The sequence below is a fragment of the Candoia aspera genome, chromosome 7 (assembly GCF_035149785.1).
Source record: "Candoia aspera isolate rCanAsp1 chromosome 7, rCanAsp1.hap2, whole genome shotgun sequence".
NCBI lineage: Eukaryota > Metazoa > Chordata > Lepidosauria > Squamata > Boidae > Candoia > Candoia aspera.
The window spans coordinates 69,972,716-69,998,537 of record NC_086159.1 but is presented as its reverse complement, the minus strand read 5'-3'; the positions used below and the strand labels follow the sequence as shown (position 1 = coordinate 69,998,537).

Below are 25,822 nucleotides of genomic sequence, written 5' to 3'. Positions count from 1 at the left end.
GTTGAGTCCCTCTTTAAATCGTTCTATTAAGGTTGACTGAGACCAGTCGGGGATTTTCCCAGCTAAAGCCTTAAACTCCAGGGCATAATCAGCTACAGACAGTTGGCCCTGGGTAAGATCCTTCAGTGCCTTTTTAGCCCTCCCTCGCGCGTTAGGCTGTCTCCCTTCTGATACCGTGGTAGATTCTACGTTTGGGGTCAGTGGGAACCAATACTTCCAGGACACCTGGGACGTCCCTGGCTGGGGTTCTCCCATTTCATCCCAGGTGATCAACTCTGCGGGCGATTCGCTGGGTGCCGGTTGCTCTGGTGCTCTCCCATCTTCGGATTCCTCTCCCTCAGGGCTGGAACTCAAATCCTGCCGTGAACCTGAAGGTTCTGGGGTGAGGCTCAGTTCTCCACTCCTGACCGTTGACTCGGGCATCAAGCCAGTCGGCTCCTCGAGTCTCCCGGTCGTGGGCTTGGATTTGGCCATCGTTAACTGTTTTCCCTCACAAGAAACTAATCTTGGTAGGAGCTAATGGTACAACTCTGGTGATTCTCAGCTTTATGTAAGGATTGCCTATTCTAAAACACCATCAGACTCATAAACAGGATCATAAAGATATCTGATTTATTAAAGAATAGTATGCAGGATCACAACGAAAGCTGAGAAAGGAAAAAGCGTGCCAAATGCAAACTAAAAAACCCTCGGTACAAACGAGATCCCTCCCCCCGTAGAATCTTCCCAGGCTCACAATCCCAGGTGCTCCTAACGGCTTCTGATGGTCTGCGGGAAAAGTCCTTGAACAGAGAACATAACCCAAACACATTCCACTGTAATGAACACAGATACAGAGCTTGGCACAAGGTTTCACAGCAGCTCCCTCCCAACAGAAACACGTGTCAGCACAATGGCATGTGAGACGTTACGATGTACAGTGCACATTTAAACAGTGAACATGACAGCTATAAAAATATTAGCTTAAATAATAAAAGGAGGTACTTTTTAATTTTGTTTTAGCTAATGATTCTGTTCTGGGAATGCCATAATGCTGCACCTGATTCTCTCTCACTCTGTCCCCATCCCCTCAGCATTATCACCAAGTGTTCTATGGAAATGAGAGAGGAACAAGGCGGCAAATGAGATCCACCTCCAAGCCTGTTCCAGCTGAACTCTTCTGCATCCTCACAGACCACTACTACTAGCTACTTCACAAGCAGGATCTCAGAACAGAAAAGGAGAAAGGCAAGGATTGTCTACCTCAGAACCCGCTCACAGGGAAGGAACACAAAAAGGAAAGAGGAAGAAAGGCTGGCAAATTGTACTACAGAGCCAGTTCTAACCTGGCTGCCCCCTTTTCCTTCTACAATCATCATCATCATCATCAGGCTTCAGTCACAGATCTCCTGACACTTCATTGCTTAGCTAAGTTCCTCAGCTTGACTTGCTAAAAATTCCCGGGCATAACTCAGCCACATTAGAACTTTTACTGCAGATAAGAATGAAGCCATACACAACAGTTGATTGTCGTCACCAGAGGGAGCACGCAAAGAACTTTTACACCCCTAGGATTTAAACCATGGCTTCTTCCTCCCATCCTTCTAAACTACTTGGTAGGATGCTGGGTGGCTGTGAAGCTATGGGTTTCTGCCTCACCTGCTTTAACCCTTATACAACTGTTGTGTTGCAAGAATTTCAGAAAAGAGAGAGAGGAAGGCAGGTTGTACAGATTTAAGCAAAAAGCCACAACTAGAAAAGTTCTCACGCAGCTACCTGATAAAAGACACATAGGCAGTCAAAAACTCCTCCACATTCCACCCCCGCTTTTCCCTTAAGAGTCCAGCATTCCAGTCCTGGCTGGCTGGCTGATACAACCTTGGATTCCTTCTCACTCTCAGCAACTTTTCCCCTCCCATCTGGAGCTTGACACTCATTGCTTCAATGGCAGAGAACACAATCAGCAGATCTAACAACTCTTTGCTTGTGGGTTCTGACTCAGGTAAAGTCCATCTCACAGCCTACTCCAGCCATATTGTTCCCTCCCCTCCCCTCCAAAGAGCCATTACCACTGAGTGCTCTCTTAAGAAACAAAGAGAGAAGGATCGTATCTGTCTTGGAGTCTGCTCCAGCTGTACTGTTTCTCTTCCCACCACCACAGGAGCATTACATAAGATACCCCCACCCCAATAATACTCATTTTATCCAAAGGGGTGTCTATTGAATACATGTATCTCTCTCTCTCTTGTCCCAGATCAATGCTACATGGCAATATCGGGCAGTGAATACATGTATCTATTGTATGTAATTGCCAAGATGGAAACTGATTGAATAAAATCCTTTTACTGTATTAGCTAAACCTCTACAAATACAAGTTAAGTGTTGCAAGGAAAATCAGAATGATGATCAACAGGCAAATGATAAAAGAAAGAACTTTTAAATGTTAAGTCTGTAATGAAGAGTTGCTAAGAGGAATCAAGTGTTTGTCTGCCTGCTTCAGTAGCAATTATATCCTAAAATGCACCTTATCCAACATTCACTCAGCTCCTGACTTTGGGAGACAAAAAAATGAAACATAGTCATGTATCAATGAAGGATAACTGCTTTGCAAGCTTTCTCCCAACTGGAGTTATTATTTTTTATACAGAGGATGAGAGGATAAGCCTGCAGCAGGCTCTACAGAGGATTTTGCCTGCCCCCTCTTTCTTTCAGACACAGGCTTTCCCCTTTCTGCGCATGGTAATTGATGGAGATAGCCCATCTCAGTGGCATAGTGGTGAAAGGAGAAAAATCCAATTAAAAGGTCTCACCACATCTTACTACCACTGCTGCTGCCCCAGAGCAATGGGGACAAAGACACTTTAAAGTAGATGCAGCTGCAAATTTGTCCATTCTGGCATCAGCTACCCTACCCTGCACTTTGAAACCAGGAAAAAGCAGTGAATACCAGAAACAGCAAGGATAGAAAAGAAAAAAGATGGAACAGGGATTTTTCAATTTCTCCTAAATACAGCACGGTGTTACATAGTAAAGGTAAAGGTAAAGGTTTCCCTTGACATTAAGTCCAGTTGTGTCCGACTCTAGGGGGTGGTGCTCATCTTCGTTTCAAAGCCAAGAGCCGGCGTTTGTCCGTAGACACTTCCGTGGTCATGTGGCCGGCATGACTACACAGAACGCCATTACCTGCCCGCCAAAGCGGTACCTATTAATCTACTCAAATTTGCATGTTTTTGAACTGCTAGGTTGGCAGGAGCTGGGACTAGCAACGGGAGCTCACCCCGTCACGCGGATTCGAACCGCCGACTTTCCGGCCTTCCGATCGGCAAGTTCAGCAGCTCAGCGGTTTAACCCGCAGCGCCACTGCGTCCCTAAGGTGTTACATAGCTACTTAATAAAGTGACAGTAGTAACAACAACCTGGGATAATGGTTGTATAGGCAGCTTTGATAAATGCTCTCTGCCTGCTTTTATGTGGAATGCTGGTAAGCCTTCTTCAAACAGATGCTTAGCTGGTAGACTAGAACGACGTCTCTCAGAATGTCGTCTTTCACGAACTTCAATGTGAGAGGTTTCAACAAAAAGAAGATCTTCAGATTCTGGTATAGGCTGCAAAATATAAAATATAATATCACTCAAACTGTAGTGTGATTTGTCTGGCAAATCTAAGTAAGGAAGAAATTATGTGTTCATTAAACATATCAGGCAAGTACAAATTGCATCTGTATTTGTGTATGATGATTAATATGATTAAAGGCATGCATAAAGGAATAACCTAACCCTCCCATCTCCATTGTACTTATGAGAAGGATTTTTTTTTTTCTTCCTGAAGCTAAGGTAACTGTTGGAAGGAAATCCATCCACAGTGAGCATTAGCTGTGGTCTCAAGCAAGGGATAAAAAGGACTAAGTTCCCTTTCCATGCCTTTTTAAAGAATCTATTGCCAACACAATTTTACAGAAAAAAATGCACCTTACATACAAATATGCATTTTAATATTACCTTAGTCTAAGCCATTATAGGCTCAGATAGTTTTATAAGTCACCTTCACAGCCTTTAAGTAAAGCAAAACAGTAGGATAAAATTACTTTTAATTGATAAATCAACTTAGACTGCAATCCAATGGATTTTTATTTGGAGAGAATTTAGCAGAACTTAACCCCAGGTACATATCCTCAAGATCAGGCTATCACTCAGATTTAAGAGTGAAATATGTAACATATAACATAACACAATAATATATAATCATTTAACATTAATAGATAATACTGTTATACAGTCAATGAATGTACATATTACATACTACAAAATGGATACCAAAAAGAGTTAAGTCATGAAAAAAATGTGTATATTGTTATTGCGATTGAGCTTTTTATTTTTATATATATATACATTTTATTAAAAGTTTTAGAGAAAACATAAAAACTAACACAGACTAATATGGAATAAAAAGAACAAAGAAAGAGAGAAATAAAAAAGGTAAAAGGGCAAAAGGGCAGAATAAAAAGAAACAGAAAGAAGCTTCCGATTTCCTTTGCAGCAAATATAAGTATGATTACAAAGTTATCTCTTACTCTATGACTACAAAAAAACCCTCACTTTTTTCTATTATCCAATTTTTTTCTAATTATCAAAACCACAAGTCATAAGTACATTTTTTCCATTTCATGCAAAAAGGCTGTAAGGGGTTCCCAGTCAACCATAAATGTAGATATTGTCTTATCTGTGGCAATTGAGCTTTTTAGTTACTAAACCTACTACCTACGACCTATTTCTGTAGTCACAGATTTATCAGTGATTAAGGTGCTGGATTTCCAATCAGGAGACCATGAGATCTAGTTCTCCTTTAAGCATGGAACTCAGTTGGCTGACCTTGGGCTTGTCACTTTCAGCCCAACCTACCTCCTAGGGTGGTTGTTTGGTTGTTCTGAGGAAAACCTGAGGAAGCAGCACTATTTATTTTTTTTGCATAAAATTCATAAGCTGCTCAACTCCACTGAACTCTGGGCAGTGTACAACATATAGAGTTTAAAATAAAATAATCCACAAAGACAAAAAAAAAGTTCAGAGAAGAATGTGACATAAATCAGACAACTCACAAGTGGTACACCACTCAAGGCCAACTTGTGTTGTACCAAAAAAAAAAAAGGCAGGATATAAATCTAATAAATAAATAATTTGCATTTCTTCTTTGGAGTCTCTGTGTAGTTACACATATGAGAGAACAGCAAACTGACTAAGGATGCATGAAATTAATTTACCAAAAGGTATGATGATAAACTGCAAGATATGCATCATTTCCCAGACTCAGGATTAGAGTACAAAATGATCCCAAAATGGAATACATGCAGTTACATGATCTCTACTTAAAGCCTGGTAATGAGAGTCTGTGAATGGTCATTGCAGATGCTCTTTCCTCATAAGATGGCCTAGTGACTTGACTTCCTTGCCAACTGTACATTATAATAATGAAAAAAGAGCTAATAAGCAAAAAGCCTGGAAATATGCTGAAACCCTTCAGTGAATCCTAACTAAGAATCTAATTACGCACAAAGCATCGTTAGAGTTCTGGTTGATACAGCAATGCCTGTGGGTAACCCAGCATTTCTGTTGCCTGGCTGGAGAGAGCCAACAAGGTGGATGGGATGAAGTGAAGGAGTATATGTGAGGTTTGTATGAATGTGCACAGAGGTGTGTTTGTCTGGAGAGGCATTTTGTCTGTCTTTGTACAGAGGCGTAAGTGTCTGTGTGGAGAAAGATGGAGAGAACTGGAACTGGAAAAATAATAGTTTGTTTATGCTAACCAAATTAAGCATGTTTATGTGTTCCAACCCATTTTATGAAAGACTTCAAGATCCTCTAGAACTTCTGAATTACTGAATTACTACTCTATACAGTGACTTTGAGCAATCAAAACAAAACAAAACAACAATAAAATGCAGCAAATGTAAATGTAAATCATTTTTAATGCTATGCAGACATAGTACTCGATTAAGGATCCAAGATCCACTGTAACAAATATGATTTGCACAAAGAAGATGTCTAAGAGACAGAAGTTATGACAGTTATAGTTGTAATACTGATCACTACATGTAAGCATGCAAATGGTTATTACAAGTTTGAAAGTATAGAAAGAGAATTTATACTAAAACACTGTCTAAATTGAAATTCCATGCTTTTTGGTCCCTTTTGTTTATTTTATTTATTTATTTATATTTCAAATTTCTATCACCCCCCATCTCTCCTGAAAAGGGGACTTTTAAAGTGGTACTATTAATTCTGATGGCCAGAATGTTCTGTTTAAACTATCCTACCTATGCTGACCTTCCAATTTTCCTAACAGATATCATACAGACGAATCAAGATTTAAGAAGGTAGCATGGAACAGAATTACTCTATATTTAATTGAATTTTAAACTGCAGATTACATTTTCCATTTAATTAATCAATGAAACTACTTAATCAGTAGCAGTTAACTTTGGGAGTTAAATATATCAAATGAAAATAGATTTAAGACTGAATGTATATAAATGCTTCTTTTGGAAAGTACAATACTAACTAAAATATTCTTACCTCCATAGACTTTTTATGCTTTTTGTTTAAGACACTAAACTTTTGCCAGCTCTTAAACATCACTTTCTGCAAAGATTTTTGAAAGATTTTTTCTATATTTCTTGCTGCCCCTAGAGGAAAATAATTTGAAAAACACAGATTTTTTTAAAACTGTCTTTAATGTTTGGTTCAGATAAAGAAGATGGATTAATAAGTAAATTTTTTGATGTAATTTTTTGATGAAGTAAATGTTTTAATGTTTTATACAAGTAACATTTCTCTGGTTGTATCACATTTATAATACATTTATGGCTACTTGTTAGAAATATTCTCCTTTACATGCTTTTTGCATTTTTTTCTGAAATTGTTCTATTTGTTTATTCTGGATGGATGGATGGATGGAGATATATGTAGACATATATGTTATTACCAGATATAATATTTCTTTGACTTATAAAAAGACCACTATATCAAAATGGCACTGATTTAGCTGTTTAGGCATGCTGTTATAACAGTCTTTTAAACTGAAACATCAACACATTGTAAACAGATTAAGATTTCAGATTTAACACTGATAACTAAAGCTGCAATCTTACTGTATATACAAACTTATCTAGATGCAAGATTCATTGAACTCATTAATTCATAGGACTGTGTTGCAATCCTAAATTCAACTGTCTAGGAATAAACTGTATTAAATCAAGACAGCTGACACATATAAGATTGCACTGTAAAACTTAAAAAGTGCAGTCACATTTCAGCTCATATGAAAGGATGAAAAAATCCATAGATCGAATACAGCCAAAACTACAGTAGGAAGTGACTTTTCAAAAGGAGAACAATGGGAAGAACAAGCTCAGCTGATGATAGTGGCAACCTGAGATACTGATGTTATTGTGCACGACTAGAGTTTGGAAATAGTTTTCAGGTCCTTGCAGTAGAAACTGGCTCTGGGCTTTCAGGTGAGGAACAAAAGGCCATTCTAAATAGAAATGAACATCTGAAGCCCTGAAGATTCAGGGAGTTCTAAAAAACAAAACAAAGCAAAAAATAGCAAGCCATTCCAGTAAGGAAAACAAAATATAGGGCATCAGAAGAAAAGTGTGTAGTTTCACAAGAAGGTTGTTGAAGATAAAAAAGAACATATAAAAGAATTGGAAAGAGGAACAAGTAATCAAGGAAGAATATACACCAGTAGGCCACAAAGATGCTGTCGTTATTTATTAAATATATTATGGCCATCCACTCCAGAAGACTTTTGGGATGTTCTAGAGATGTTGTCAGAAAAGCTAAAGCTCAGAATAATCTGAGGCTAGTGTAGAATGGTAAAAACAACAATAAAACTTTTTCAGATACATTCAAAATGTACCAGCTATTTAAGGAAGATGATAAAAGTCTAACAGATCATAAAAGAAGGAAAAACCTATTTCGCTTTTTTTTTGGCTTAGTCTTCTCCAAGTAAAGGTAAATATCCTTGAAGAACAAGGATTCCAGTCTGAGCTTGGTAAAATATTCTCATGAAATACATATTGACTTGAATGCATTCAAATCTCCATTATTTTTGGAAGAAACCTGCTGATTACCTGGCCAAACATCTATTCCTTACACTTGAGAAATCCTGGAGAATGAAGAAATCCTGGAAGACAAATCTTATTCCTATTTTTAGAAGGGGGTGGGCAGGAGGATCCAGCAAATTGCAGACCATTCAGTCTGATACTGATACCTGACAAGAATCTACAGCAGCAAAGTAAACCGAACTAAACTTTTTTTTTTTTACTGGATAAGTTCCATAGAACATTGTGGGAATATAGTCAATGTAATACATCTTGATTTTAGCAAAGCATTTAGCAAAGAACCTCATGATACTTTGATTAGCAGATATAAGCTGGATGGTATATGTATTAAGTGGATCCATTGTGACTTGAGAATGGTAATCGAGGAATGCTCATTCATAATTCTCATGACATTGGAATGAGAGATTGAACAGGACCCTGCAGGGTCTGGCTCTAGTATTTTTTCAATGTTTTTATTAATAACTTGGATGAAGCAGGGAAAGGAATATTTATAAGATGTTTATTCGTTTGTTCATTTCTGTACCACTTCTCATAGAAATTCTCAAAATGGTTTGCAGATGATACAAAGTTGTATGGTTTGGCAAACATTCTAAACAACAGCAACAGCATTCAAAACGATCTTGATAAATTAGATAAGTAGGCTGAAAATAAGAGAATGACATTCTGGAAAGATCTCTGCATAGGAAAAAAATAGAAGTTGCATGGCCAAAGACAGAGGGAACCTGGCTTCGTAACAATGTGTGTGAAAAGCATCCTGGACTTGTAGTTGGACTTAAGCTGTCCAAAGTGCGGAGTATTGGCTTGATTTGGGGGGAGGGGGTTCACGTTTTCTGCAAGGATTAAGGCACTAATCACTAACCATCCTTAAAAAGGTAAAACCAGAGTCTGAAAGCTTCACCCCGCCCTTTCAAGTGGCATGATGAGCAGCACCAGGTTTCCATCCCCTTTGTACATTCTTTTTTATGTTAATACTAAACACAAATGTTTTCAGCTGGAGTTTTAGAAGAAACAGTTAATTCAAGGTTTAATTTGCTCAAGTTTACATGCCCACCAGCTGATGGATGGAGAGTAGGAGGCAACAAGAGCATAGCATTTCAGATCTCCTTTTAATATAGCTATCTCTAACCATGTGTGTAGGGACGCGGTGGCGCTGCGGGTTAAACCGCTGAGCTGCCGATCGGAAGGTCGGCGGTTCGAAACCGCATGGCGGGGTGAGCTCCCGTTGCTAGTCCCAGCTCCTGCTCACCTAGCAGTTCGAAAACATGCCAATGTGAGTAGATCAATAGGTACCACTTCGGCGGGAAGGTAACGGCGTTCCGAGTCGTCATGCTGGCCACATGACCCGGAAGTGTCTATGACAACGCCGGCTCCATGGCTTAGAAACAGAGATGAGCACCGCCCCCTAGAGTCGGATTCGACTGGACTTTACGTCGAGGGAAACCTTTACCTTTACCTTTAACCATGTGTGTATGAGAGTCTGTTTGGTGTAGTGGTTAAGGCACTGGTCTAGAAACCGGGAGACCGTGAGTTCTAGTCCCACCTTAGGCACAAAGCCAGCTGGGTGACCTTAGGCCAGTAACTCTCTCTCAGCCCTAGGAAGGAGGCAATGGCAAACCACTTCTGAAAAAAAACCTTGCCAAGAAAACTGCAGGGACTTGTCTCCGAAAATTGGACACAATTGAATGGATTAAAAAAAAAAAAAAACACATGTATACTGTGGTAAAATGCATGGAAGCACAGACAGGCAACCCAAGCACTGTGGTGACCTAAAGCCAATTTTCATTAGGGATACTGTAGAAGTTACTATAGCCTCTTTTTAGCTAGTAAGAACTTCTGGGTAAATACATCTGCAAAACAAACCTGAGAAGAATTTAGTTCAAATTTTAGGTATATAATCTATATACTAGATACAGTAGATTACATTAGCAGATCAAAATCAGCTTTAGGATTTGACAAAATACGATTTTGTTCTTGAACTCATATACATTTTAATGTTGAAATATTCACAGTATAAACAGGAGTTATTAAACAACATCAACAGCAGCCATATATAATTGAAATACCATATTATTAAACAAGTCTTCCAACAGAATTGTATATTCATGTTTAGGGCAGATCTATTAAGCAACAGAGCATATACAAATGCATTTTTCACAGTACTTGCTAAAAGAAATCCCCTCTATGTTAACTAGCATTTTGTTTTTCTGCTGTCAAAACTAAAAATAGTATTTTTTCTTTAACAGTAAATGCAATCGTGCATTGGCCATATTGCACATAATTGTAACCCATACTTTAGGTTTACATGCACTTGTAGGTAGGACTCCCTCGTCCTCTCACACAATTGGCAGGGAGAGTAAACTAGGCTTAATTTCATTTGAATACATTCTTGCTTCATCTGTACATGTGAAACAAACATTGTAATTTAAATGTATTTGAGTTTGCTAAACCACACAAAAGAGTCCAGGATTTGAAACTGGTTTGTTTAGCAATCATAGTTTATTTAAAATCCTGGTTCACGTGCAACTAGGAGACAGGAATCTCCCAGAATGAAATTAAGCTCAAGTTTCTTTCGTCTCCAAGCTATTTAGAAGGAAATGGGAAGGAAAAGTATTTAAACCTTGATGCTGGTTGCAGGAGTGTCCACAGACATACTCTATATCTGATTGTACATTTAAATTATAATATATTAGTGCATGCAATTTCACACAATGCAACAGAGGTCTAAACAGAGGTTAAACAGTTTACTAAGTATCAAATGCCATGTCTCTAATTTAAAACTTGATAATTTAAACCAGTGTGCCAGTTGCACCTTTCCTAGATTGGGCAGCCTTTCAATGTACGCGACATGGGGCTGCCCTTGAAGGTCGCCCGGAAGCTTCAACTGGTTTAGAATTCAGCAGCATAGGCAGTAATGGGCATGCCTTGGTATGCCCACGTAACACCTCTGCTTCGTGAGCTGCACTGATTGCTGGTTTGCTTCCAGGAGCAATGCAAAGTCCTGGTTGTCATCCATAAACTGCTACAAGGCATAAGGCCTGCTCACTTGAGGGACCATCTGTCTCCCATAACATCTGCCCAATTTAATCCTACAGGATTGATGCACCCCGGGTCCCTTTGATTAAACAACGTTATCTATCAGGACCCCAGAAGCCCGCCTTCTCTGTAGCAGTGCCTGCCCTCTAGAATGAGGTTCCCCCTGAGATCTGGATGGCCCCCCCTCTGCTGTTGTTCAGAGGAGCCATGAAAACCTGGCTCTTCACCCAGGCCTTTGGCATCTTTTATCTTTATCTTTTATGTTTTTATTGTTTTCATTGTAATTTTTTTATTGTTGTGAGCTACCCAGAGTCATATGCCATACAGGTTTAATATTTATTATTATTATTATTATTGTTATTGTTGTTATTATTATTGGAATATTCTTACGTTTTTGCTGTTGTTTGTAAGACTTCACCCAATCATTCCATTCTCTTACTATTATTTTTAGTAATCTGCAGTTGTAATGGTGTCTTGCAAGAGCCAACTTTTTCTGTAGGATTTCTTCAGCACCCTTCTTGTCTGCACAGTATCTGACCCATGCGCTGCAATGGTTAAGCAACAATAAATCATGCATTACTATTATTTATTATTATTTATTTTTATTGCTTTTTTAATTAATAACAAAAAAGAAAAAGAAAAAACAAAACACAATGATAATACTAATAGAGATACATACATTGTCATGGAGAGGAAAAAAACATAAAAAGTGGAATAAGTGCAACAAAAAAGAAAAAGAAAACAATAAAATGTCATTATAACAGTAACCAGTTACAATTCTATATATACTTATCTAACAGAAATATTTTTCAAGAACATATATACTTCTAATACATTTGTATGACTATCATTTTTTTTAACCTACTGTAATTTTGATAAATGAGTCCCATATTTCATCATACTTGTCCATATAAAGTCTACGTCTATAGGCAATCTGCTCATAAGTGGCAAGCGCAATCAGGTCCTCAATCCATTTAGTAAATGGGGTCACACATTTATCTTTCCAATGTTTCAATATCAGTCTTTTGGCCATAGTAAAAGCATGGAGAATCCATTTACGTTCTCCAGTTGTCAAGTTCCATGCACTAGGTACATAATTCAAAAGAATATTATCTTCTGAAAATCTTAGCTTTTGTTGCAGTCAGATTTATATGGTACACTACTTTCTTTCAAAATTTAGTAAGTATAGCACATTGTAAAAATGTGTGTTTTACAAAATCATTGTCCCTATTGCATCTCCAACAGAATGTGGTCTTAGCAATCTTTTTCTGTACAAATGTAATGGAGTCCAATAAATTCTAAATATTATTTTTTGTTGTATAAGTCGTAGTTTAAGATCCACTGACACTCTTGCTATAGAAGTTGTTGCTCTCCCATTGTCTAGGCAATACAGAAACCTCTAATTCTTTATTCCACTCATGTCTTAGCATCTGCAAATTTTTTATTTTTTATTTATTTATTTTCTATCCCTCCTTTATTATTTTTTTTTATAAATAACTCAAGGCTGTGAACATACCTAATACTCCTTCCTCCTCCTCTTTTTCCTACAACAGCAACCCTGTGAGGTGAGTTGGGCTGAGAGAGAGGGACTGGCCCAAAGTCACCCAGCTGGCTTTCATGCCCAAGGCGGGACTAGAACTCACTGTCTTCTGGTTTCTAGCCTGGAGCCTTAACCACTAGACGTTAACCACTAGACCAAACTGGCTCTCTCTCTGACATTTCAAATTGATAGCAAATATCCATAAAAACTAATAGTAGTTTTTGTAGTTTTAAAGGATTTAACAAGTTGTTCTAGTATCTCAGGTGTCTCAGAAGCTGAAAATGCGGCTGGTCCAAGCAATGTTAACAAATGTTGTAATTGTAAATATTGCCATTGAGTTACATCTGGTAGATGATACTTAACTCTTAACACAGCATATGTTAAAAATCATGCATTAATAGGTTTTTGACCTATGTTTTCTTTGAAACATAAAGCTGCAATGAAAAAGCATTTCATTCAACCACAATAACATATTTTACATTATTATTTTTTATTTAAAAAGAAACTAAATAGTTGTTTGCTGTAATGGCAAAAAAATATTATAGTTGGTTTTGTTTTGTTGCTATTTCAACTACTGGTTGTTTAACTAATCTTTTATATTCAGTGACTTTTACATTTAATGTTGTTGTATAAGAAACCAAGTTCATGAGAATACTGTCTTTCTTCTCTGAACACACCATTATTTTTGTAGTTCTACCCCATTAGCCTATAAAATCCTCCTCTTCTCTGTTCACACTAACCACATGCATGGATAATCTAATCACTGGTCAATCGTATGTATATCCTACTTCGCATAACTCTATGTAAAATGTTTAGGTTTGCTTTTGCTACCTCCTGTACTGTAATTAATAATTTGTGCTTCAATGGAATGGTGTACCGATCTCCATTTTAAACAAATTCCTGGGTGACTTTGTGAGAGAAATTTCTTCTGCATTGCAATGCTAGGATTTGACTATTGCACATGTTTCAGCTACCCACTCGGAATAAAACCCTTGGTTAACACTTCTGTAGTACAAGAGTTCATATCAGAAGTCAATTTCATTAAGGAGTCTTTGTTAACAGTTTTTCAACATATAGTAAGCACTCTGTTATGACTAAAAAGAATGAATACCGTTGATTAATGATTAATCAACTTTAATCAACCTTGTGAGGCAAGGAAGAGATGGCAGAGATGTTCCCATGTACATTTATTTGGAAAAACCTTTGCATCCTATGCCAGATGGAGGGGTATCTGCAGAGGAGTCAAAAAAGTCAAGGTAGTGACCACAACTGCGATCAAAGACCTACATTTTTTAAATGGGCACTCTGCATGAAGGGCCAGGGCTTTGATTTCACTCTGCATGAAAGGCCAAGGATTTGATTTCACTCTGCATGAAGGGCCGGGGCTTTGATTTCACCGCCACAGCTGCCATCATGACTTTTTGATCTCCCCTGTGGATGCCCCTGGCCACATGCTTGTACTGAGGTCTGACATGCTTGTATTTACTATTCTTCAGTGTCAAAACCTTATACAAAACAATTAATATATTAAATTTAGAACAATGTATCCATAATTAAACCCACAATTACTTTCCTAATGTAATTCTAATTTCATATATAAAACTGTATTGCTTTTAGGTTAAACACCATAAATAATCTCAGAAGAAAGTGGTTTCAAAAGATACGTACAGTAGGAGTTGGGGTGGTGCAGACAGTAAGGGGGAGCATTGTCTGGCAACATGGGAGTGAGGAGGCTATCCAGAGGGTGAATGGCAGGTATAGAGTTGCCAATCAGCTGCAGCAGCAATGGAGGAGGGGTGCATCAAAAAAGAATCTGCTCTGGGTGTCAAATAAGCTGGGTATGCCATTGAGCAGAAGTAACTGATGTTTTGGGTCATATTTATGCAGAAATATTGAAAATTCAAAAGGGTTCACAAGTTTGGTATACTGTACTGATTAACAGCATAAAGTATTACTTTGAACATTAGTCATCTTTATTTTATAAAAAAATGAACCATCAATATAGTATGTCATACATCAGAAGAAAGATGCTAGAACCTCTATTTCAACTACTCCATCTCAATGCTTCTCCTATAATACCAGAATACTGTCAGATTCATAATTTGAATTCATTACATTTCTATTCTGTATTTTCTCCCAATCGTCTCAGTGGTGTTTTACTCTCATAATAATATGATAGAATAGGTTAGGTTGTTTTTTAGTGACAGTGTGAGAAGTCTCACACCTCCTCCCCCAATCCCAGCCCCAACCCATTTTAAGAAGAGTGATTTACTTATTTTATTTATTACAGTAATCTATATACTGATGCCCAATCCAAAGATTTGGGGCCATGCATAAAACCACAGTATAAAGAAGGGGCTAACAATACCTTCATATTGTTAAAACAACATTAAAACTCAATTTAAAACATAACACCAACAAGCTACCCCCCACAGTACAATACTAGGTATTGGACATCAAATGACTATTCAAAAAGAAAGATTTTCAACATCTTCTTGAACAACAGGTATGAGGGGCTCAGGTGCACTTCTAGGGACAGCATGTTTGTTTGTTTGTTTGTTTATTGAACATCTCGACCACCCAACTTGTATACAACGACTCTGGACGGTTTGTTGTTGTTTATTTGTTCAGTCACTTCCGACTCTTTGTGACTTCATGGACCAGCCCACACCAGAGCTTCCTGTTGGTTGTCAACACCCCCAGCTCCCCCAAGGTCGAATCCGTCACCTCTAGAATATCATCCATCCACTTTGCCCTTGGTCGGCCACTCTTCCTTTTGCCTTCCATTCTCCCTAGCATCAGCATCTTCTCCAGGGTGTCCTGTCTTCTCATTATGTAGCCAAAGTATTTCAGTTTTGCCTTTCATATCATTCCCTCAAGTGAGCAGTCTGGCTTTATTTCCTGGAGTATGGACTGGTTTGATCTTCTTGCAGTCCAAGGCACTCTCAGAATTTTCCTCCAACACCACAGTTCAAAAGGATCTATCTTCCTTCGCTCAACCTTCCTTATGGTCCAGCTCTCGCAGCCATATGTTACTATGGGGAATACCATTGATTTAACTATGTGGACCTTTGTTGTCAGTGTGATGTCTCTGCTCTTAACTATTTTATCGAGATTTGTCATTGCTCTCCTCCCAAGGATTAAGCGTCTTCTGATTTCCTGACGGCAGTCAGCATCTGCAGTAATCTTCGCACCTAGAAATACAAAGTCTTTCACTGCCTCTACATTTTCTCCCTCTATTTGCCAGTTATCAGTCAAGCTGGTTGCCATAATCTTGTTTTTTTTGAGGTTTAACTGCAACCCAGCTTTTGCACTTCCTTCTTTCACCTTCATCATGAGGCTCCTCAGTTCCTCTTTGCTTTCAGCCATCAAAGTGGTGTCATCTGCATATCTGAGATTGTTAATGTTTCTTCCAGTGATCTTAACCCCAGCCTTGGATTCATTCAGCCCAGCACATTGTATGATGTGTTCTGCATACAAGTTGAATAGGTAGGATGAGAGTATACAGCCCTGCCGCACTCCTTTCCCAATCTTAAACCAGTCCGTTGTTCCATGGTCTGTTCTTACCATTGCCGCTTGGTCGTTATACAGATGCCTCAGGAGGCAGACAAGATGACTTGGTATTTATTTATTTATTTATCCAATTTGTCACCGCCCATCTCCTCCCACTGGAGGGACTCTGGGCGGTTTACAACAAAATCCTCAATAAAACAATAAATATATAAAATACATTATAAAATTACGTATTATTAATAATATAAATAAAAATAAAGTCTAGATGTCTATATCTCATTCAGTCTTCACATGGAAGGGGTACTTCAAGGCACTAGCCAACCCCAGGCATGACTCTTCTCCTCCCCGCCCCAGGCCAGCTGGCAGAGCCAGGTCTTCAAGTTTCTCTGAAAGGCCAGGAGCGATGGGGCTAGCCTTACCTCCAGGGGCAAGATGTTCCAAAGGGTGGGCACTACTGCAGAGAAGGCCTGCCTCCTGGACCCCGCCAGATGGAATTCTCTTACCAACGGGGTCCTCAGCATGCCCTCTCTGCCTGATCGGGTGAGGCGGGTAGATGTAACAGGGAAGAGGTGGTCCCTCAGGTATCCTGGCCCCATGCCATGTAGGGCTTTAAAGGTGATAACCAACACCTTGAATTGGACCCGGAAGCAAACTGGTACCCAGTGCAGCTCGCGTAGCAAAGATGTCCCCATACCACCAAGAACTTGCCACAATTTGTTATGGTCCACACAATCAAAGGCTTTAGAATAGTCAATAAAACAGAAATAGATGTTTTTCTGAAACTCCCTGGCTTTTTCCATTATGCAGAGGATATTGGCAGTTTGGTCTCTAGTTCCTCTGCCTTTTCTAAACTCAGCTTGTACATCTGGCAATTCTTGCTCCATGAATTGCTGAAGTCTGCCTTGCAGGATCTTGAACATTACCTTACTGGCATGTGAAATAAGTGCCACTGTTCAATAGTTTGAGCATTCTTTAGTGTTCCCCTTTTTTGGTATGGGGATATAAGTTTATTTTTTCCAATCTGATGGCCATTCTTGTTTTTCCAAATTTGCTGGCATATGGCATACATCACCTTGACAGCATTATCTTGCAAGATTTTAAACAGTTCAGCTGGGATACCATCGTCTCCTGCTGCCTTGTTATTAGCAATGCTTCTTAAGGCCCACTCAACCTCACTCTTCAGGATGTCTGGCTCTAGCTCACTGACCACACCATCAAAGCTATCCCCGATATTATTATCTTTCCTATACAGATCTTCCATATATTCTTGCCACCTTTTCTTGATCTTTTCTTCTTCTGTTAGGTCCTTGCCATCTTTGTTTTTGATCATACCCATTTTTGCCTGGAATTTACCTCCAATGTTTCTAATTTTCTGGAAGAGGTCTCTTGTCCTTCCTATTCTATTGTCTTCTTCCACTTCTGCACATTGCTTGTTTAAAAATAGTTCCTTATCTCTTCTGGCTAACCTCTGGAATTTTGCATTTAATTGGGCATATCTGCGGGTTAAACCGCTGAGCTGTCGATCGGAAGGTCGGCGGTTCGAAACCGCGCGGCGGGGTGAGCTCCCGTTGTTAATCCCAGCTCCTGCTCACCTAGCAGTTCGAAAACATGCAAATGTGAGTAGATCAATAGGTACCGCTTCGGCGGGAAGGTAACGGCGTTCCGAGTCGTCATGCTGGCCACATGACCCGGAAGTGTCTATGACAACGCCGGCTCCAAGGCTTAGAAACGGAGATGAGCACCGCCCCCTAGAGTCGGATTCGACTGGACTTTACGTCAAGGGAAACCTTTACCTTTACTACCCCCTAAACACTGTTGCCTTCTGCTTTCCTTCTTTCTTGGGCTACTTCTAGTGTCTCAGCAGACAGCCATTTTGCCTTCTTTTTCTTTGGGATATATTTTGTTGCCGCTTCCTGAACAATGTTGCAAACTTCTGTCCATAGTTCTTCTACTAGATCCTATCTACTAGATCTAGTCCCTTAAATCTATTTTTCACCTCCACTGCATATTCATTAGGAATATTAGTGAGCTTATATCTAACTGATCTGTGGGTCTTCCCTAATCTCTTTAGACTGATCCTAAATTGTGCAATAAGAAGTTCGTGATCTGAACTACAGTCAGCTTCAGGTCTTGTTTTTACCAACTGCATAGATAACGACCACCTTTGGCTGCAAAGGATTTGAGCGGTTTACAAATAATAAAAATAACATATCACTGAAAAATATAATACATATAAATATAAATAATATAAATATAAAAATACAAATACAAATACAAATATAAAATATAAATACAAGATGGCAAATCAGGATCTTACCGTTGGCACCATCATGGTGCAACCACTCCCATGCATGGCTATCCCCCACCCCACCAGGTTTTAACCCCCTTCCTGAAGGCCAGTAATGGGTCTTTCTTGCTATTAATATGGCATATAGTTGATATAAACCAGTGTTTCTCAACCTTGACAAACTTAAGATGTGTGGACTTCAAGTCTCAGAATTCCCCACTGGCTACTATATCAGCAAATGAACGCCTAGAACTGAACATGAATTCTGTTTACTATAGCGGCCTGGCATAAAATGTTATAAATTTAACACATATCAGATAAAAGTATCTATTATATGTTAAAGGTAACTGTATACTTACTCAAAGCACTTTCTCTTTAGATTAGTGCTATAAAAGTCCCATGCTTTATCACATAACTCTAAGGTCATCTGAAAAATAAATGCACAAATAAAGTTACATTAGAATAGGAAAGACAGGGATAGTAAACTATAGATAAATAGAATATGATAATATTCTTCATGTCATTCATTGTAAAATCTCATTCTTCTTGTGTTGATAATTCCAGTATAGGATTTTACCCCTAAGGATAATGATTTCATTTGCAGTTTCAGTTATCACAGTATTTTAATTGAATGAATCAAGCAAATAATAAACAGTGAAATTGATCAACTGAAATAGCCTGGTATGGATTAAAAGGAAATATGCCCATACTCTTAATTTTGCTCAGTAGCTTGGAGAAAATGATTGCCACAGGAAAAAAAAAAGGTAGGAATGAGAATAAATAAATAAATATGCTATGGAAACTGAAGCGCAGCTTTTACATAAATCGTTTGGCAATAATGTGGCCAAAATAACAGAGGTTTGAGTTCCTGTAATTGCTGCACAGTCCTTTGCATGACAAGAAGCAATATCTTTCTTTTCTCCTCCCTGGCATAATTAAACTTTCCTTCCAATCACCAATTTCCACTAAGATGCTGAATTCCATAGGTTTCCACAGTGCAAAATCCTGCAAGACTTCGAAAGAAAGATGAAGGGATGTTGCTATCCACATTCCATATGCTACACAGCGCTATTTCATAGCAGGAGGCATCTCTGTTCCAACTGCTAATGGTTCTTCCTTCTTAATCTCATTTCCAGCACCTACAACCTGAAGAGTCTCAGCTGTTTGGAAGACTAATGAAGGGATTTCATTTACCATTTATACTTCGAAAATGAATCCTAAAGAACCACCAGGGAACAAGAACACTATAAGTTTAGATGCCACCAAATTAAATACTTTATCTTTCCCCACTTTACTTATTTTCTACACCATATTTTCCTAGAGTGGAATTCTATCTATCTATTTATTTATTTATTTATTTATTTATTTATTTAATCAATCAATCAATCAATCAATCAATCAATCACAGGTATGCATACATACTGTACAGCCCTGAGTAAGCCAGCCTGTGGCAGTTACATTTGTACATCTGAGTTTGATGAGATTTACTTAAGTGTGTTTAGGTTGTAAAGTCTTCAGGAATAAGGATTAAGGAATCATCTTTTCCATGATTCTTTGGTCAAAAGTGGGTAATGAATAACATTTAAGCAAAATTCTTCCCAGAGTATCTTTGGAGAAAGTTATTATTCTTAACATTTTTACAGAAAAAAATTACTAATAATTACCAGCTGGTCATCATCAAGGCCTAAAAGTGTGTGTAAATATGTGTCCGAAAGCACCTTTAGCTTCAGGCTCAACTCTGGATCAATACACATATTCCTAAGGAACAAAATATACAAATGTTATTTTTTTCAAGCCAGGTTATTACATTATAGCTAGTTTATAAAACCATGTTTGAAATAATTATTTCTTGTTGCTATAGTCAGATAAATAATTCTGGTTCAAAATAAAGACTGTAAATGATATTACACTATAATTTTTTTCTTCAGAAATCCTACATTCCAATCTTATTTTTTTATATTCTATATTTTTCAAGTATCTGTTTTTTCATAGATCTGTGGAATTCCTTGCTTTTCAAGAAACACTGAGTGTGAGAATTTTGAACCAAGGAAAACTTCAGAGTGTCAAAGTGAAAAACAAGCATACAGATAGTCCATGTTGAACAGCCACTCATTCAGGGACCGCTCAAAGTTACGATGGCGCTGAATGAGGGGGACGTATGACTGTCCCTTGTAGTTGCGGCTGTTGCAGTGTCCCCATGGTCACAGAATCGAGATGGCAACTGGCTTCCAATTACAACAGTTGCAGCATCCTGCAGTTACATGATTGGCATTTGCAACCTTCACTGCCAGCTTCTGACAAGCAAAATCAATGAGGAAGCCAGCAGGAGGTTGCAAATGGTGATCATGTGACTGCAGGATGCTGCGACCATGTGGGATTCACCTAATGATGGCAACTGGGATTGCCGGAACTGCCATCATAAGTCAGCATGGTCATGGGATGTCATGCTTCATGGCTGTGTCGCCTAGCAACCCAGTTGCCATTCCCAATTACCAGCAGTACTAAATTGAAAATATTTGAAAATGAACCTTAGGTGGACTGGAATGGACCACTTTAAATTAGATTATCACATGATATACTCATTATGGCATGAGGCCATGGAAAGGAATGGAGTGACCATAATACTAAAAAAGGACATCCCCAAGTATGAGCTTGGCTACCACCCAATAAACAACAGGTTCTATTCAAACTAGTGGATATCCAATGAATATCAATATTATAAAAATGTATATAAATGCATGCAAAAGTTTAGAAGCCCCATAACATAAAAAGTTTACATGTTTCAGTTAACCCATAGACAAACCAGCTGTTGTGATTTCTGTGTCATATAAAGTTAAAAACATTTTTTTCTGCAAATTTGAATGCCTACTTACTATTTATGCACAGTTGTTTGGAGATTCAAAATAATAAAGTAGTACATATGACAGGTGCAGTTTGAAAGTTTGGAAAACCTTGTATCAATTTTTTGTACCACTGATTTTAGATTTTTAGCTTCTTCAGATATTTAGCAATACACATTCAACTTTGGCCCCCAAGAGCTGAAAACATCTTATTACTTTACATTTTTCTATTTCAGTTTTGAAAATTAATGACTAACATGAAATAATATTAATTCAGATTACTTAGACATCTTACTAATAGACATTCAGAATGTTTATTAGCTACTGATATTTTCTCTTCTATTATTAATCTAAAAACTCATTTATTAGGAACTTATATTGTCCCAGTCAAACTGGTTTTTAAAAAATATTTCCCCATATTGATTTCACATTTATCAGTATTTATAGGCCACACAAACCTCACATTTATCAGTATTTATAGGCCACATACATACCATATAATACTAAATAAACCCTTTTCCATTATTTCTTTCAGCTTTTCTTCTAAAAATCTGAGGGGATCCTCTGGACACATAATTAATAAACCACCTAACAAGGCCTGCAAATAAAATCAAGAAATAGAATTCTGATCAATAAAATATATATTTAATAAAAGAGTAAAATTGTTTTTAGATGTTATTCCTTTTTTTTTAGAACATTTTATATTTTCATTAAAACAACTCAACATTTTAGTTTTATTTTGCTTCAAGATTTATTCCTGTTCATTGCTGAGTTTATATAAACTCAATATAAATGTCTTTATTTGGAAGACATTTTCCAATAATTTCACTGCAGATCTGGCATAAAAATTTTAAATTTCTATTTCTTTCCCTTAACTGTAACATTGCTTTCTCCATTACAGCAGTAGCAATCAGTTTCTCTAATATGAATTAAAATATTAAATTAGACTATCATAATGACTTACTTCCTATAGCTGTTTTAAATAAATATCTCCATGAGTCTCAGACTTTGCTCATTTATAGAGCCCAATCTATAAATTTAGGCATATCCTTTACATATTGTACATTTTTTACCTGCTGTAATCTATACATGTAATGAAATTTAATTATATTTTTCAACCTAGTACCATGTGTCCAAACTGTGGTGAAATCACAAGATACTAGAAACTTTGGATTGGATCCAGAGAAAGGAACATGGAAAAAGAATGATAAAATATGAGTTTCCCACCTTCTTTCCTTCCCTACTTAAAAGTATTTTCAAGTCAGTGAACTCTCCTTGAAGGCGATATAATGGCACAAATGGCTTAGTAGAAGGACAATTTCTGAAAATTGGACAAAAGCATTCCCTGCAAGCAGCACTGCCGTTGAAGGCATCTTTAGCTCCTCTGCCACAAGACTCCTTGAAAGCCACTTGTGTTCCATCATCTGCAAGTTGTTCTTCAAATTTCTCATTATCTTTACACCAACATTGCTATTAATGAATACTGCAATGCATTCTACATGGGACTGCCCTTGGAGACCACTTAGAAGTTACAGCTGGCCCAGAATTCAGCAGTGTGGGCAGTAATGGGAATACAACGATATGCCCTTAAGTCACCACAGCTTTGCAAGTTGCACTGATTGCCAGTTAGTTTCTGGGTGCAATTCAAAGTACTGGTTATCATTTATAAAGCCCTTCATGGCATAAGGCATGGTTATTTGAGGGATCTCCTGTCTCCAATAGTTTTGCCCATCCAATATGATTGGGCAGAGTAGGCACACTTCAGATACCCTCATTTATTGGGAGGTAGGAAACATGACTTCTCTGTCATGGTCCCGCACTCTATTCCCCAGAAATCTGTATGGCCCCCACCCTTTAGTGGTTCCAGAATTCTTTGAAAACCAGGCTTTGCTCCCAGCCCTGGAGTCAGAGTGTGGTTGAGCCCCTGATGATTCTTTCTGTTGTTTTTCTGCTGTGTTGCATTTTTTCCAAATGTGTACAGTTCTTTTTCTCTATTTTATTGTTTTTGTTTTTGAAATGTAGGCTGTCCAGCATCGTTTGGGACTTGGATGGTCCCGAAATCCAGTAAATAAATAAGTAAATTTCCAGTTTCACTGCAAACAAATCGGTACGACTATTAACATATAAATAGTTATTTCCAGAGAGCTAAACTTGTTAGTGTTGTTGCATCAAAAGCAACCAAATATCTTATTGAATTCTAACAAATTATGGCAGAAGCAACATGGATTTTAGTTCATGAAATTTTAAGCCATAATACATTTGTAAATATGATAGATGCTACAAGAATCTGCTGGTTTGTTACAATACTACTGGGACTATGAGCATTATGAAATTGTCCTTTTCTCAGAGTATTAACCAAGATTGTAATTATAAAGGATAGGAAACTGAAGTATTAACCAATCATACAAGTGTTAAAATATTTTATTTAGAATATTTTTACTTTATTCCTTAATTATTGTTTTTATAGGTTTACTATAATACCTATTATGGCTTTGTTCCCCCTTTTATTTGCTAGATAAATTAAAATGGATACAATCATTTTTTTCTTTCTGCTTGTACATTGTTTTGAAAAAAAACCCAGAAGCTTTTCATTTTTCTCCTCATTTCTTAAAGATATTATTACACTTACAGGCACAATTATTTAAACAAAAATCTATCAATTTAATTACATCACCTGACAGGCAAGATGACATATTGTTTCAATGTCAAGTTCACTTACAACTATAGCTTCAAAAAATTAATAATCCTAGTAAAATAGAACAGTAAGAACACTATCCAAGGAATAATAATTTTAAATTCCTATTGATTTCTGTAGGAATGAAGTACTCTTACAGTGGAATGAGGAAATCAAAAGCAATCTTACAAGTACAGTTACACATATTTCTTAAATATTAATTTACAGAGATAAGATGCTTTAAGATCGTCAATTGCACCCTCTACTGGACTGGATCATAAATTTTGCTTTTTGTAACTGAAATACTATTTCTCCAAATATTCCACAACAGTATTTTAATATGTCAAAAATTAAGTTGTGTGAATAGAAAATTGGAAATAAAATGGAAACAGTGGAAAAGTATTGCTAAGGCACAATGTAGCATCGTGTGGGTCAGTTTTGGAGTTTTACAGACAAAGAACTCTAACCCCTGCCCAATTCTGGCAGAACAAATTGCCTATTTTGGAAAGGATAGTCCATAGAATTGCTATTATCATGAGCTGCATCTCCTTATATACTCTTCATCACTAGGTGGATCACATGGAATGCACAGATATTGGATAGTCAAAACCGTAAATTTTATTTATTTATTATTCACATTTCTATCACCGCCCATCTCCCCCTAAAAGGGGGACTCTGGGCGGTTTACAATAAAATTCACCTTAAAACCTGACATCATAAAATCATCAATATTAAAATAACATAAATATAAATATAAAATCCAAGTGGGAGATTTCCATTCCGTCGGGAGAACTCTACATCACCAGCCACCCCCAGGAAGAGCTATTGCCCTTCCCATCCCAGGCGAGGCGGCAAAACCAGGTCTTCAAGCCCCTCCAGGTCGGGAGCGAAGGGGCCTGCCTCACCTCGGGGGGTAGAATGTTCCACAGGGCGGGCACCACTGCAGAGAAGGCCCGCCTCCTGGACCCCACCAGATGAAATTCTCTTACAGACGGTCCACAACATGCCCTCTCTGCATGATCAGGTGGGATGGGTTGATGTTATAGGGATGAGACGGTCCCTCAGGTAGCCTGGCCCCATGCCATGTAGGGCTTTAAAGGTCATAACCAACACCTTGAATTGGACCCGGAAGCAAACTGGAACCCAATGCAGCTCACGCAGTAGAGGTGTTACATGTGCTGATCTTGGAGCACTCATCACTGTTCGCGCAGCTGCATTTTGAACCAACTGAAGCTTCCGGATACTCTTCAAGGGTAGCCCCATGTAGAGCGCACTGCAGTAGTCTATATGGGAGATGACCAGGGCATGAGTGACTGTCCGGAGGACATCTCAATCCAGGAAAGGGTGTAACTGGCGCACAACCTGAAGTTGTGCAAAGGCCCTCCTAGCCATGACTGCTACCTGCTCTTCGAGCAGGAGTCCTGAGTCCAGGAGGAACCCCAAGTTACGCACGGGTTCTGAATGGGGCAGTGCAACCCCATCCAGAACTAAAGATGACAACTTCCCAGATACCGAGGAGCCATCAATCCACAGCCACTCCATCTTACCAGGGTTCAGCTGAAGCCTGTTGCTCCCCATCCAGGCCCCCACAGCCCCCAGGCACTGAGAAAGGGCATTGACCGCATCACTTACTTCACCCAGGATGGAGATATATATCTGAGGATCATCAGCATACTGATGGTACCTCATCCCGTGGTGACGGATGACCTCACCCAGCGGTTTCATGTAGATGTTAAATAGGAGAGGGGAGAGAACCGAACCCTGTGGCACCCCGCAAAGCAGGGGTCGAGGGTCAGATCTCTCATCTCCTATCACCACCGACTGGGACCGGCCC

General features: G+C 38.3%; 1 protein-coding gene across 1 annotated transcript in view; it reads right to left on the bottom strand.

The window, feature by feature from the left end:
• The window catches only part of FBXL13 (F-box and leucine rich repeat protein 13), an 82,546-nt gene that overhangs the window by 50,065 nt on the left and 6,659 nt on the right, over positions 1 to 25,822 (bottom strand). The window contains exons 2-7 of the mRNA XM_063309360.1: positions 21,809 to 21,912; positions 20,139 to 20,232; positions 18,834 to 18,901; positions 11,525 to 11,679; positions 6,549 to 6,658; positions 3,396 to 3,584 (exon numbers count right to left, since the gene is read on the bottom strand). Coding sequence (XP_063165430.1) covers positions 3,396 to 3,584; positions 6,549 to 6,658; positions 11,525 to 11,679; positions 18,834 to 18,901; positions 20,139 to 20,232; positions 21,809 to 21,912 — 720 coding nt within the window. The remainder of the gene's footprint in view (positions 1 to 3,395; positions 3,585 to 6,548; positions 6,659 to 11,524; positions 11,680 to 18,833; positions 18,902 to 20,138; positions 20,233 to 21,808; positions 21,913 to 25,822) is intronic.